The following is a 15,384-nucleotide window of genomic DNA, read 5'->3' on the forward strand; positions in this document are numbered from 1 at the left end:
TGGGAGACGTTGATTAGCATCCTGGATAGGACCTGTGCACAGTATATACCGTATGGGAATAAACATACTAGAAATAGGAGGAAACCAATATGGCTAAATAGAGCTGTAAGGGGCGCAATAAGTGACAAAAAGAAAGCATTTAGAGAATTAAAGGAAGTAGGTAGTGAGGAGGCATTAAATAAATACAGAAAATTAAATAAATTCTGTAAAAAGCAAATCAAGGCAGCAAAGATTGAGACAGAGAGACTTATTGCCAGAGAGCAAAAATAACCCCAAAATATTCTTTAACTACATAAATAGTAAGAAACTAAAAAATGATAGTGCTGGCCCCCTTAAAAATAGTCTGGGTGAAATGGTGGATGAGGATGAGGAAAAAGCCAATATGCTAAATGACTTTTTTTCATCAGTATTTACAAAAGAAAATCCCATGCCAGCCAATATGACTAGTGATAAAAATTCCCAATTAAATGTTACCTGCTTAACCCAGCAGGAAGTACGGCGGCGTCTAAAAATCACTAAAATTGACAAATCTCCGGGCCCGGATGGGATACACCCCCGAGTACTGCAGGAATTAGGTACAGTCATTGATAGACCATTATTTTTAATCTTTAAAGAGTCCATAATAACAGGGTCTGTACCACAGGAGTGGCGTATAGCAAATGTGGTGCCAATATTCAAAAAGGGGACAAAAACTGAACTCGGAAATTATAGGCCAGTAAGCTTAACCTCTACTGTGGGTATAATCCTGGAGGGCATTCTAAGGGATGCTATACTGGAGTATCTGAAGAGGAATAACCTCATGACCCAGTATCAGCACGGGTTTACTAGGGACCGTTCATGTCAGACTAATTTGATCAGCTTCTATGAAGAGGTAAGTTCCGGACTGGACCAAGGGAACCCAGTGGACTTTTCAAAAGCTTTTGATACGGTGTCACACAAAAGGTTGTTACATAAAATGAGAATAATGGGGATAGGGGACAATATGTGTAAGTGGATTGAGAGCTGGCTCAGGCATAGGAAACAAAGGGTGGTTATTAATGGAGCACACTCGGACTGGGTCGCGGTTAGCAGTGGGGTACCACAGGGGTCAGTATCGGGCCCTCTTCTTTTTAACATATTTATTAATGACCTTGTAGGGGGCATTCAGAGTAGAATTTCAATATTTGCAGATGACACTAAACTCTGCAGGGTAATCAATACAGGGGAGGACAATTTTATATTACAGGATGATTTATGTAAACTAGAAGCTTGGGCTGATAAATGGCAAATGAGCTTTAATGGGGATAAATGTAAGGTCATGCACTTGGGTAGAAGTAATAAGATGTATAACTATGTGCTTAATTCTAAAACTCTGGGCAAAACCGTCAATGAAAAAGACCTGGGTGTATGGGTGGATGACAAACTCATATTCAGTGGCCAGTGTCAGGCAGCTGCTACAAAGGCAAATAAAATAATGGGATGCATTAAAAGAGGCATAGATGCTCATGAGGAGAACATAATTTTACCTCTATACAAGTCACTAGTTCGACCACACTTAGAATACTGTGTACAGTTCTGGTCTCCGGTGTATAAGAAAGACATAGCTGAACTGGAGCGGGTGCAGAGAAGAGCGACCAAGGTCATTAGAGGACTGGGGGGTCTGCAATACCAAGATAGGTTATTACACTTGGGGCTATTTAGTTTGGAAAAACGAAGGCTAAGGGGTGATCTTATGTTAACGTATAAATATATGAGGGGACAGTACAAAGACCTTTCTGATGATCTTTTTAATCATAGACCGGTGACAGGGACAAGGGGGCATCCTCTACGTCTGGAGGAAAAAAGGTTTAAGCATAATAACAGACGTGGATTCTTTACTGTAAGAGCAGTGAGACTATGGAACTCTCTGCCGTATGATGTGGTAATGAGTGAGTCATTACTTAAATTTAAGAGGAGACTGGATACCTTTCAGGAAATGCCTCGGGTCCTGCACCTGATGTTGCCCACAGTCAACCAGCACCATCATCAATCCCACCCACGTCCTTGTCCCAGGGCAGCCTTCAGTTGTCTATACCCCAGTCACTGGAACACAAGGGGAAATACTCAGCCAACGCCCCACAAGCCACAGTACTAAATTCTAACATTTCTTGTCTGCTTGTGCTCGAAATGTTGCCCTTTAGACTCATTGAGACGGAAGCTTTCCACAACCTGAAAGCGGTGGCCTCTCCAAGGTACTCGGTCCCCAGTCGCCACATGTCTCCTGGTGTGCCATACCAGCATTACACCAGCATGTGTCCCACAACATTACCCGTGCCCTCAACAAAGCTGTTACTGGGAAAGTCCACCTAACCACGGCCACATGGACAAGTTCTTGTGGGCAGGGATGGTACATTCTCACCGACGGCACACTGGGTTAACATAGTGGAAGCTGGGACCCAGTCGGACCTTGGGATGGAACACATCCTCCCCACGCCAAGGATATCGGGCCCTACATCAATCAGTCTACAGCTCCTGCAACTCCTCCTCCTACTACTCTTCAGCCTCCATCTCTGAAACGAACACATCAGTCAGAAGCTGGAAGCACTTTTTCTGCCAAGCAGCAACAGGCTGTGCTGAAGCTAATCTGCTTAGGTGACAAACCGCACAATGCTGAAGAGTTGTGGACAGCGCTGAAAGAGCAGTCAGATATTTGGATGACACCGCTGAACCGACAGCCAGGCATGGTTGTGTGTGATAATGGCCGGAACCTGGTGGCGGCTCTGAGGCAAGGTGAGCTCACACACATACATTGCCTGGCCCATGTGCTTAACCTCGTGGTTCAACATTTTCTGAAAAGCTACCTGGAGCTGCTGGATCTGCTAGTGAAAGTATGCCGTCTGTCTGCCCATTTTAGAAAGTTAGCTACACCTTCAGCCACCCTTGACGTGCTTCAGCAGGGTGTGCAGCTTCCGGATCACCGACTGGTGTGTGATGTGTGGAACTCTACACTGCATATGTTGGAAAGGATTTGTGAGCAGAAGAGAGTAGTTGTTGACTACCAGCATCAACAAGGCTGTCAATATTCAGTTCAGACTCCACACAAGACCTCAGGAGTGGACATGGATGTCAGACATATGTACCATCCTCCAAAACTTTGAGGACTGCACCAAGATGGTGAGCGGCTTTGACGCCATAATTAGCGTCACCATCCCGCTTCTCTGCATTCTGAAAACCTCTCTGCTCACAATTAAAGAGGATGCATTGCAGGCAGAGCACGAGGACATGGAGTAAGGAACCATACAGGGATATTACACTCAGCCCAGCCTCATGTCACCCAACGTGGATTGGTAGACAATGAGGAGGAGGAGGAAGAACAGGAGCTACTTTCATGCGCTATAGACGGTACCACAAGCACAGCTATCATACCGTATGTTCAGCGTGGATGGTCTGAGGACTGGGAGGAGCAGGATGAGGACAGCATGGTCATTCATCCTGTTGGTTGAGGACACGGAAGTTTCACCTGTTAGTCAGCCATGCGTGCCAGACTGCTATGTTGCGCTGCGTTTCCTGTGACCCTTGCATTAATAAGATTTTCGGAGACACTAATTACTGGTTGGTGACACTTCTAGACCCACGCTACAAAGAGAACTTTCAATCTCTTCTTCCAGAGGCAGACAGGTGTACTAAAATGTTGCAGTACCAGGGGGCCCTAGTAGCGGAATTACTTAAATAATTCCTATCTGAGAACGCTGGCAGCGGATGTCACAGTATGTTGTACAACCAAGGAGTCCAAGCGAGAGAGACAGAAGTACAATCCAACTCAGGCAGGGGGAACAATGGCAAAGTTCTGGGACAGCTTTCTCAGACCCTCCCATCGTGCCGCCGCAGAGGCAAGAGGTGCTGGCACAAGTAGCGCAATGTTTGGGAAGATGCTGAGGGATTACCTTGCAGATCGTACAAACGTCCTCCGGGATTCCTCTGTGCCTTTTAATTATTGGGTATCCAAGCTGGACACTTGGCATGAACTGGTTCTCTACGCCTTGGAGGTCCTGGCCTGCCCTGCTGCTAGCTGTTATGACCTGGTGGTAAGGTGCACACTGAACAGACCTAGATGTTAGGAAAACACTACAATGACCTGGAGGTTAGGTGCAGACAGAAATGACCTGGTGGTTAGGTGCACACAGAAATGACCTGGTGGTTAGGTGCACACAGAAATGATCTGGTGGTTAAAACAAAAATCATAGACAAGCTCTGGGGAGGTGGTAACTCTACTGACCGCAATCCCTAATCCTAACACCAACACTAGAAATAGCCGTGGAGCGTTCCTAACTCTCCCTAGACGCCTCTTCACGGCCTAAGAGCTAACTACCCCTTAAAGATGGAAAATAGAAAACTACCTTGCCTCAGAGAAATTCCCCAAAGGAAAGGCAGCCCCCCCACATATATTGACTGTGAGTTAAGAGGGAAGTGACAAACGCAGAAATGAAACAGATTTTAGGAAAGGAGGCCCAAATCTACACTAGATAGACAGAATAGGAAAGGGAACTGTGCGGTCAGTACAAAACACTAACAAATTCCACGCAGAGTATACAAAAAGACCTCCACACCGACTCACGGTGTGGAGGGGCAACTGTGCACCCCCAGAGCTTCCAGCTTGCAAGGAAATATCATAATAGCAAGCTGGACAAGAAAAATAGCAGGCGCTGAGAAATAACCTCCAACGCAATTGGACATAAAAAACAACTTAGCAGGAACTTAGCTTCTGCTGGAATGGACAGACCATCTGAGAAATCCAAGAGAGATCAGAACCAGTCCTAAGACATTGACAGCTGTCCTTGTCGGAATTCACAACAGTACCCTCCCCTTGAGGAGGGGTCACCGAACCCTCACCAGAGCCCCCAGGCCGATCAGGACGAGCCAAGTGAAAGGAACGAACCAAATCGGCAGCATGGACTTCGGAGGCAACGACCCAAGAATTATCCTCCTGGCCATAACCCTTCCACTTAACCAGGTACTGAAGCTTCCCTGTTATGGTTACCCCCAATGACCAGGGAAATAAAAATACTAAACGGACTAGCTCTCGGGTGATGGAAACTAAGGTCGACCGTGACCTGAACCTGACACAACACTTACAGTAGCCGGGGGATGTACCTACGATGCCCTAGACACCACGCGCCAGCCGGAGATCTAACTACCCCTATAAGAGGAAGATACAGGCCTGCCTTACCTCCAGTGAGGAACCCCAAAAGATGATAGTAGGCCCCCACAGATATTGACGGTGAGTTCAGAGGAAATGACATACGTAGGATGAACAGCAGATTTAGCACAGTGAGGTCCGCTTACTAGATAGCAGAAGGACAGGAAAGTGTTACTTCACGGTCGACCTAAAAATCACTATTCAAAAACACCATCCAGAAATTACTTTAAACTCCAGTGACAACTCATGCCACTGGAGTGGTAATTTTCTGTCCACAAGAGCTTCCAGCACTGAAGAGTCACATTGCAGATAGCTGGACAAAAATAGCAAAACAAGAAACAAAATTCAACTTAGCTGAACTGGGACTTGAAGCAGGTGAATGCAACAGAATGCTACTAGCACATTGTTGGCCGGCATAAGACTAACAGCCAAGCAGCCTTAAATAGGAAACTCCCCTAGAGGGTGGCGACAGGTAATCAGAGATGGAAGAAGGCACATAAGAGACACTACCATAACAAACCACCGGGGGAGCCCACAAACCGAATTCACAACACTTCCCCCTCAAAATACGAGAATCCAAAATCTTCTCCACCACATACTCCAACTCCCCCTCAACCAACACCGGAGCAGGAGGATCAACTGAAGGAACCATGGGCGCCACATATCTCCGCAACAAAGATCTATGGAGCACATTATGGATGGAAAAAGAAGCTGGAAGGGCCAAACGAAAAGACACAGGATTGACAATTTCAGAAATCTTATAAGGACCAATAAAACGAGGCTTGAACTTAGGAGAAGAAACCTTCATAGGAACGTGACGAGAAGACAACAAGACCAAATCCCCAACACGAAGCCGGGGACCAACACAGCGATGGCGGTTAGCAAAACGTTGAGCCTTTTCCTGAGACAACGTTAAATTGTCCACCACATGAGTCCAAATTTGCTGCAACCTGTCCACCACAGAATCCACACCAGGACAGTCAGAAGGCTCAACCTGCCCTGAAGAAAAACGAGGATGAAAACCAAAGTTACAAAAAAAAGGCGAAACCAAAGTAGCCGAACTAGCCCGATTATTAAGGGCGAACTCGGCCAATGGTAAAAAGGTCACCCAATCATCCTGATCAGCAGACACAAAGCATCTCAAATAGGTTTCCAAGGTCTGATTAGTTCGCTCAGTTTGGCCATTTGTCTGAGGATGGAACGCTGAAGAAAAAGAAAAATCAATGCCCATTCTAGCACAAAAGGACCGCCAAAACCTAGAAACAAACTGGGAACCTCTATCGGACACAATGTTCTCCGGAATGCCATGTAAACGAACCACATGCTGAAAAAATAAAGGAACCAAATCAGAGGAAGAAGGCAACTTAGGCAAAGGTACCAAATGGACCATCTTAGAAAACCGATCACAAACCACCCAGATGACAGACATCTTCTGAGAAACCGGAAGATCGGAAATAAAATCCATGGAAATATGCATCCAGGGCCTCTTCGGGACCGGCAAAGGCAAAAGTAACCCACTGGCACGGGAACAGCAAGGCTTGGCCCGAGCACAAATCCCACAGGACTGCACAAAAGAATGCACATCCCGTGACAAGGAAGGCCACCAGAAGGACCTAGCGTCCAAATCTCTGGTACCAAAAATCCCAGGATGACCAGCCAACACTGAACAATGAACCTCAGAAATTACCTTACTAGTCCATTTATCAGGAACAAACAGTCTCCCCACTGGACAGCAGTCAGGCTTATCAGCCTGAAACTCCTGAATCACCCTCCGCAAATCAGGGGAGATGGCAGAAAGAATCACCCCCTCCTTGAGAATACCAGCCGGCTCAAGGACTCCTGGAAAATCAGGCACAAAACTCCTAGAAAGGGCATCAGCCTTCACATTCTTAGATCCCGGAAGGTACGAGACCACAAAATCAAAACGGGAGAAAAACAAAGACCATCGAGCCTGTCTAGGATTCAATCGCTTGGCAGACTCGAGGTAAATCAGATTCTTATGATCGGTCAAGACCACCACGCGATGCTTGGCTCCCTCAAGCCAATGTCGCCACTCCTCAAATGCCCATTTCATAGCCAACAACTCCCGATTGCCGACATCATAATTACGCTCAGCAGGCGAAAAGTTTCTGGAGAAGCACACGGTTTCATCGAAGAGCCATCAGAACCTCTCTGAGACAAAACGGCCCTTGCCCCAATCTCAGAGGCGTCAACCTCGACCTGAAAAGGGAGAGAAACATCTGGCTGACGCAACACAGGGGCAGAAGTAAAACGACGTTTAAGCTCCTGAAAGGCCTCAACAGCCGCAGGGGACCAATTCATCACATCAGCGCCTTTCTTCGTCAAATCAGTCAGAGGCTTAACCACACTGGAAAAATTAGCAATGAAGCGGCGATAAAAATTGGCAAAGCCCAAAAACTTCTGAAGACTCTTCACAGATGTAGGTTGAGTCCAATCATAAATAGCCTGAACTTTAACAGGGTCCATTTCAATAGCTAAAGGAGAAAAAATGAAGCCCAAAAAATAAATCTTCTGAACTCCAAAAAGGCATTTAGACCCCATAACAAACAATGCATTAGCACGAAGGACCTGAAATACCATCCTGACCTGCTTCACATGAGACTCCCAATCATCCGAAAAGACCAAAATATCATCCAAATATACAGTACAATCATGAATTTATCCAGATAATTCCCGAAGATATCGTGCATAAAGGACTGAAACACAGATGGAGCATTAGAAAGCCCGAATGGCATCACTAGGTATTCAAAATGACCCTCGGGTGTATTAAATGCTGTTTTCCATTCATCGCCCTGTTTTATACGAACAAGATTATACGCCCCTCGCAGGTCAATCTTGGTAAACCAACTAGGCCCCTTGATCCGAGCAAACAAATCAGAAAGCAAAGGCAAAGGGTACTGAAATTTGACCGTGATCTTATTGAGAAGGCAATAATCTATACAAGGTCTCAAGGAGCCATCCTTCTTGGCAACAAAAAAGAACCCCGCTCCCAACGGTGACGAAGACGGGCGAATATGCCCTTTCTCCAAGGACTCCTTTACATAACTCCACATGGCGGCATGCTCTGGCACAGACAGATTGAAAAGTCGGCCCTTAGGGAAATTACTACCAGGAATCAAATTAATAGCACAATCACAGTCCCTATGAGGAGGTAGGGAACTGGATTTGGGCTCATTAAATACATCCTGAAAATCCGACAAAAACTCAGGGACTTCAGAAGAGGGGGGAGAGGAAATTGACTTCAAAGGAACATCACTGTGTATCCCCTGACAACCCCAACTAGTCCCAGACATGGATTTTCAATCCAATACTGGATTATGTACCTGTAACCATGGAAAACCCAGCACAACATCATGCAAATTATGCAACACCAAAAAGGCAAATATTTTCCTGATGTGCGGGAGCCATGTACATGGTCAACTGAGCCCAGTACTGAGGTTTATTCTTGGCCAATGGCGTAGCATCAATCTCCCTTAGGGGAATAGAGCTCTGCAACGGCTCCAAGGAAAAACCACAGCGCCTGGCAAATTCCAAATCCATTAAGTTCAGGGCAGCGCCAGAATCCACAAATGCCATAACAGAAAAGGACGACAATGAGCAAATCAGAGTAATAGACAGGAGAAATTTAGGCTGTACAGTACGAATGGTGAGACAGACCTAGCAAACCTCTTAGAACGCTTAGAACAATCAGAAATAGCATGAGAAGAGTCACCACAGTAAAAACACAGCCCATTCTGACGTCTGAGTTCTTGCCGTTCAGCTCTAGTCAAAGTCCTATCACATTGCATAGGCTCAGGACTCCGCTCAGAGGACACTGCCATATGGTGCACAACCTTGCGCTCACGCAGGAGCCGATCAATCTGAATGGCCAAAGACATTGCTTCATTCAGACCAGCAGGCGTGGGGAACCCCACCATAACATCTTTAAGGGCTTCAGAAAGACCCTTTCTGAAAATCGCTGCCAGGGCATACTCATTCCATTGCGTGAGCACAGACCACTTTCTAAACTTTTGGCAGTAAACCTCTGCTGCTTCCTGACCCTGACATAGAGCCAGCAAGGTCCTTTCTGCCTGATCCACAGAATTAGGTTCATCATACAGCAATCCGAGCGCTTGAAAAAATGCATCCACATTGAGCAATGCAGGATTTCCTGGCTCAAAGGCGAATGCCCAGTCCTGCGGGTCGCGACGCAGCAAAGAAATAACAATCCTCACCTGCTGAATGGGGTCACCAGAGGAACGGGGTTTCAGAGCAAAAAACAATCTGCAATTATTTTTGAAGTTCAAAAATTTAGATCTATCCCCAGTAAACAAATCAGGAATAGGAATTCTAGGCTCTAACACCGGAGTCTGGACAACATAATCTTGAATACTCTGTACCCTTGCAGCGAGCTGATCCACACGAGAAGATAAACCTTGAATATCCATATCAGCACCTGAGTCTTGAACCACCCAGAGGTTAAGGGGAAAAAAAGACAAAACAAGCTGCAATGGAAAAAAAAATAACTCAGAACTTCTTTGTTCCCTCTTTTGAGATGCATTAACACTTTGTGGGCCAGCTGTACTGTTACGACCTGGTGGTAAGGTGCACACTGAACAGACCTAGATGTTAGGAAAACACTACAATGACCTGGAGGTTAGGTGCACACAGAAATGACCTGGTGGTTAGGTGCACACAGAAATGACCTGGTGGTTAAAACAAAAATCATAGACAAGCTCTGGGGAGGTGGTAACTCTACTGACCGCAATCCCTAATCCTAACACCAACACTAGAAATAGCCGTGGAGCGTTCCTAACTCTCCCTAGACGCCTCTTCACGGCCTAAGAGCTAACTACCCCTTAAAGATGGAAAATAGAAAACTACCTTGCCTCAGAGAAATTCCCCAAAGGAAAGGCAGCCCCCCACATATATTGACTGTGAGTTAAGAGGGAAGTGACAAACGCAGAAATGAAACAGATTTTAGCAAAGGAGGCCCAAATCTACACTAGATAGACAGAATAGGAAATGGAACTGTGCGGTCAGTACAAAACACTAACAAATTCCACGCAGAGTATACAAAAAGACCTCCACACAGACTCACAGTGTGGAGGGGCAACTCTGCACCCCCAGAGCTTCCAGCTAGCAAGGAAATATCAGAATAGCAAGCTGGACAAGAAAAATAGCAGGCGCTGAGAAATAACCTCCAACGCAATTGGACACAAAAAACAACTTAGCAGGAACTTAGCTTCTGCTGGAATGGACAGACCATCTGAGAAATCCAAGAGAGATCAGAACCAGTCCTAAGACATTGACAGCTGGCATGAACTAACGACATGAGCAAAGTTAAATAGGAAAGCCAGCAGAACAATAAGTGAGTGGAGCTGAGAAGGGAAACTGTTATGGACCTAGTGGTTAGGAGCACCCGGAATGACCTGATGGTTAAACTAGAAATCTGGGACAAGCTCTGGGGAGGTGGGAACTCTACTGACCGCAAACCCTAATCCTATTACACACACTAGAAATAGCCGTGGAGCAGTCCTAACTCTCCCTAGACGCCTCTTCACAGCCTAAGAGCTAACTACCCCTAAAGATAGAAATTGAAGCCTTACCTTGCCTCAGAGAAATTCCCCAAAGGAAAAGGCAGCCCCCCACAAATATTGACGGTGAGTTAAGAGGAAAGTTACAAACATAGGAATGAAACAGGTTTTAGCAAAGGAGGCCCAATCTTACTAAATAGTCAGAGGATAGGAAAGGGAACTATGCGGTCAGTACAAAAAACTACAAAAACCACGCAGAGTGTGCAAAAAGACCTCCACACCGACTCACGGTGTGGAGGTGCAACTCTGCACCCCCAGAGCTTCCAGCTAGCAAGGAAATATCATGATAGCAAGCTGGACTAGAACTTAGCATGTACTAAGAAATATATTCAGAAAGCAATGAACAACAAATGAACTAGCAGGAACTTAGCTTCTGCTGGAATAGACAGGTCATCAGAGAAATCCAAGAGAGATCTGAACCAGTACTGAGACATTGGCAGCTGGCATGAAGTAACGATCTGAGTGGAGTTAAATAGGGAAGTCAGCAGAAAAATAAACGAGGCCAGCTGAGAAGCCAACCTCAAGGACCAGCAGTTCCACTCAAAGCCACCAGAGGGTGTCCAAGGACAGAACTCACCAAAGTACCATTCATGACCACAGGAGGGAGCCCGAGAACGGAATTCACAACAGGAAACCTCAAAGATCAGCAGTTCCACTAAAAGCCACCAGAGGGGGCCCAAGAACGGAATTCACAACAGCTAGCGTTCTGTCAGAGCAGGTTTTTAGTGCCACTGGAGGAATTATAACAGATAAGTGCATCCGCCTGTCAACTGTAAATGCTGACAGGCAGACTCTTATAAAAATGAACAAAGGCTGGATTGGGCAAGACTTCTGTACACCACCGAATGAAAACAGCGAAACATAACCTTAAATACATTGTCTTTTTTGTGGAGGTGTATTCTCATGCACCTCTTCACAACCACACATGGGTATGCGCTTCCTGATTTGGTCTGTTTGCTGTTATCCCCCTCCTTATCTTCATGCTCTTTAACCACAACCACTAGAACACCAGGGTGAACGTATTCGGTGATGCTAAAGTCATTACATTTTTGTGCAATGGTGTTTTTATGATGCCAGTTACTAATTTGAAATCAAAACAAAAAAAGTTACCCCCCCAGGGAAAAATGCAATAAAAATGAGATGTATGTATATTCTTCCCATTTATTCTTATATTTTTAATTTTTTATATCTCTGGACCATCCTGTTATGGACCTAGTATAGGAAAAGACAAAGAGCTAGCACTCGACTATAGGTGGAGTTTCGATGGTGCAGGTGAACGGAGCCAGAAGCCCTCTTTGTAATAGAGAAAAAATCAAATCACCGCACTCATCCTGTTCGTTTTTGCTAACGTGAAAATTTTATTCAAAAAGTGAAGACGAAACAACAGGGCAATGGTATTATAACGTTTTGGCCGAAACGTTATAATACCATTGCCCTGTTGTTTCGTCTTCACTTTTTGAATAAAATTTTCACGTTAGCAAAAACGAACAGGATGAGTGCGGTGATTTGATTTTTTCTCTATGGACCTAGTATATACCTCTCCAATATAAAATATATTGAAATACTATTATATTATATTTTTATTTAGATGTCTGTCTCTGAGCTGTTGCTAGGGACCAACATATCTCGTTGGACACATTCTGGCTTCATATCTATTAACCCGTGTTCGCCCCTTCCTTTTGTTATTTTCTTTCATAGGTGGATTCACATCCTTTATTCATTTGTTTGATTTCAGTATGATTGATCGTTATGTCTCCTCATGCTCTGCCACTAGATCACCAGGGTTAAAGTGTTCTGTGCTGCTACAGCCAGTCCAATTTTTGACAAGGGTGTCTATGATACCCATAAAATACTTTTTAAAAAAGGTACCCCCATGGGGAAATGTTTGTCAGACCATGCATTTTGTGTATGGGCATTACAAGTCTAGGAGACACGCTCCTTTACATTGGGCCTAGTTTTTAATTGTGCTAGGTAGGCGGGAGAGTCTATGTGCACATATCTACATCACTGCAAGGCATGCAGGCACTGTATGTTGAGTCTATAGATCTCCCTGCATACATCAAAAGACTCCATTACTGTCTGCTGCTGCAGCTGCAGGTATCCGTGGCCATGATTTCTTTTGGGCGGAGGCACCTTATACCTGCAAATTTTAGTACAAAGCAATACGGGACCCCATTTTTTACATTTATTGGCTTGGTCACACTGCAGACTACAGCCAGGTAATTTTAAATACAAGAGCATTAAAACATAATTTAAAATGGCTGTTTTTGTCCCAGGCATCAGATGAGAGTGAGCATAAAATTCTGGCCTTTTTTTGGTACTATAGTTTTTTTTTTGGAGTGTCTTACAACATTTTTGAACAACATTTTGGTGACCAAAAAATCTTTAGCTGGCAAAGAAAATATTTAGCTACAGTTCTTATATTTATCACTGTGATTTGTACGCCACACGCATCGCATATCATTGCGCTAAATATTGTACAATTTTAGTACTCCAAATGTTTTATTATAGTGTCATAGCCTACTTATTAAAAAGATTTTGTCGGTCCCCCCCAAAAAAAAAAAAAAAAAAAAAAAAATCAAGGCCACATTTAGATCACTCTGTTATCTCCGTCAGACGCACAGTGTATCTGTGATGTCCAAATCCTTGCTTGGCAGGCATGCATATCATTTTTTGGTCTGCTATCCTTGCTGTACACAGAATTTTTTGTTTTAAATTTTTATTACAAAATAACATATTGAAAGTCTTATCTCAGTCACACGTCTCATCTATCTGTGGTCTTCAAATCTTGGCTTTTCAGCCATACATTCCAGTTTTTGGTCTGCTACCCTTTGTGTATACAGTATTTTGCTGTTTTAAATGTTTTAAAAATACAGGCCACATACGTGTGATCTAAAAATAGTTGTTTTCATGCATACATTCCAATTTTTGGTATGTCTAATACCCTAGGTCTATACACTATCTTGGTTAAAACAAAAAAAAAAAAAGCAAAAATACCATATTACAGTGTGGTAGTTCTGTGACACACCTCATCTATCTGTGGGATACAAAGTGTGCATTTGAGGCTTCCATTCTCCTTTTTTTGTGGTGTGTTACCCTAGCTCTAAACACTATTTAGCAGTAAAAAAATAAATATACAGGCCACATATTGAAGAGTCTGGTATCTCAGTCAAATGCCAGATGTATCTGTGGCCTACAAATTGTGGTATTTGAGGGCTACATTCCACTGTATTTGCTGCCTTTGACCTGATTTCTATACACTATTTTGGGGGCCAAAATAAAAACACAGGACACATATTTTACAGTGTGGTATCTCCGTGACATGCCTCATGCATCTTTGGTCTACAAAGTGTGCTTTTCAGGCTTCCATTCACCATTTTTTTTTCTGAGTGTTACCCTAGCTCTAAACAGTAAACACTATTTTGAGCTGAATTTAAAAAAAAAAAAATTTCACCCCCCCATGGGGAAAGGTTTGTCAGCCCATACACTTAGTGTATGGGCATCACGAGTCTAGGAGACCCGCTCCTTTGTAAATGGGACAGTTTTGTTTTGTTTTTAGTAGGCCATCCACCATGTTTCTTCCAAGGGGTGCAAATTTGGATCAAGGCAGCCCTTGCATTCAATGCATAAGGAAACTGTATGGCAGGACCAACTGAACACTGAAGTGGGTTTTCCTGTGGCCATCCAGTACCTGGGTTCAAAGGCTTATTATTGGGGTGCATATCACTTGATAGCAAGGCAGGCCTTGCATTCAATGCAACATTTTTTCAGGAGGCCCTCCTGTACCTCTCGTGAAAGGTGTATTGGGGTGCATTGTAATTCTTGGCAGCCCAGCTACTCACTGCATAGGCAATAATAGCATAGGAGACCCACTGTTTATTAATGTCCCTTTAAGAATATTAATGCTGCCTGATGCCCCTCTAAAAATAGGCTTTGTGACTTTAAGAGTCCCTCCTTCATAAATGAAACAAGATGTGTCTCCTTATGTGTCACACACCACATGGCCAGCTAGGGTTGTTAAATGTTACAATTATACCTGTAGGTATCCTATTCTTCCTTCTCTGGGCCGCTAGTTCTCCGGAGGACTGGTGTATAGACTCTTTTTTTGATGTGTCTCCTGTCTTTGGCGCAGCCCTAATGGTCAATTCCTGGCAGTTCTTCTCAAGAAAAACCATCCCAGCTGGAAAATAGAGTGAGAGGACAAGAAAAGGAAACTTCGTTATACAAGGGATCTATACGGACATTCCATCATTATGTAATGTTTATCACTAAGCATTGGTTTTTTAACATTTTAACATGACAAGTAAGATATTCGTTGGACATTTACATATGTGTATAATATATATGGATATATATTTTTACACTTTTTCCATTCACTTCAACCCTAGCCAACTTTTTATATTATCAGTACTATTGCATTTTATAAGCATACAATGTCCTTGCCACCTTATACAGGCATGTACCCTTTCCCCACCATTCAATGTCACTGCACCCCTGGTGCATTTTCTAACATCCCCACTGGATCCAATTAGTGGGTCCCCATCTCACCACCTTCCCAATATATAAACTCCCTTCATCCCCCCATACCTCACTCCTTCTATATGTTATAACTACGGTTATGATTATATTTTT

At 44.1% G+C, this 15,384-nt stretch overlaps 1 protein-coding gene across 1 annotated transcript in view; it reads right to left on the minus strand.

Moving 5' to 3' along the window:
• LOC143767644 (uncharacterized) overlaps window positions 1-15,384 on the minus strand; it is a 63,736-nt gene that overhangs the window by 12,548 nt on the left and 35,804 nt on the right. Inside the window, exon 7 of the mRNA XM_077256093.1 lies at window positions 14,789-14,932. Within this exon, the coding sequence (XP_077112208.1) occupies window positions 14,789-14,932 (144 nt within the window). The remainder of the gene's footprint in view (window positions 1-14,788; window positions 14,933-15,384) is intronic.

The sequence above is a fragment of the Ranitomeya variabilis genome, chromosome 4, assembly GCF_051348905.1.
Source record: "Ranitomeya variabilis isolate aRanVar5 chromosome 4, aRanVar5.hap1, whole genome shotgun sequence".
NCBI lineage: Eukaryota > Metazoa > Chordata > Amphibia > Anura > Dendrobatidae > Ranitomeya > Ranitomeya variabilis.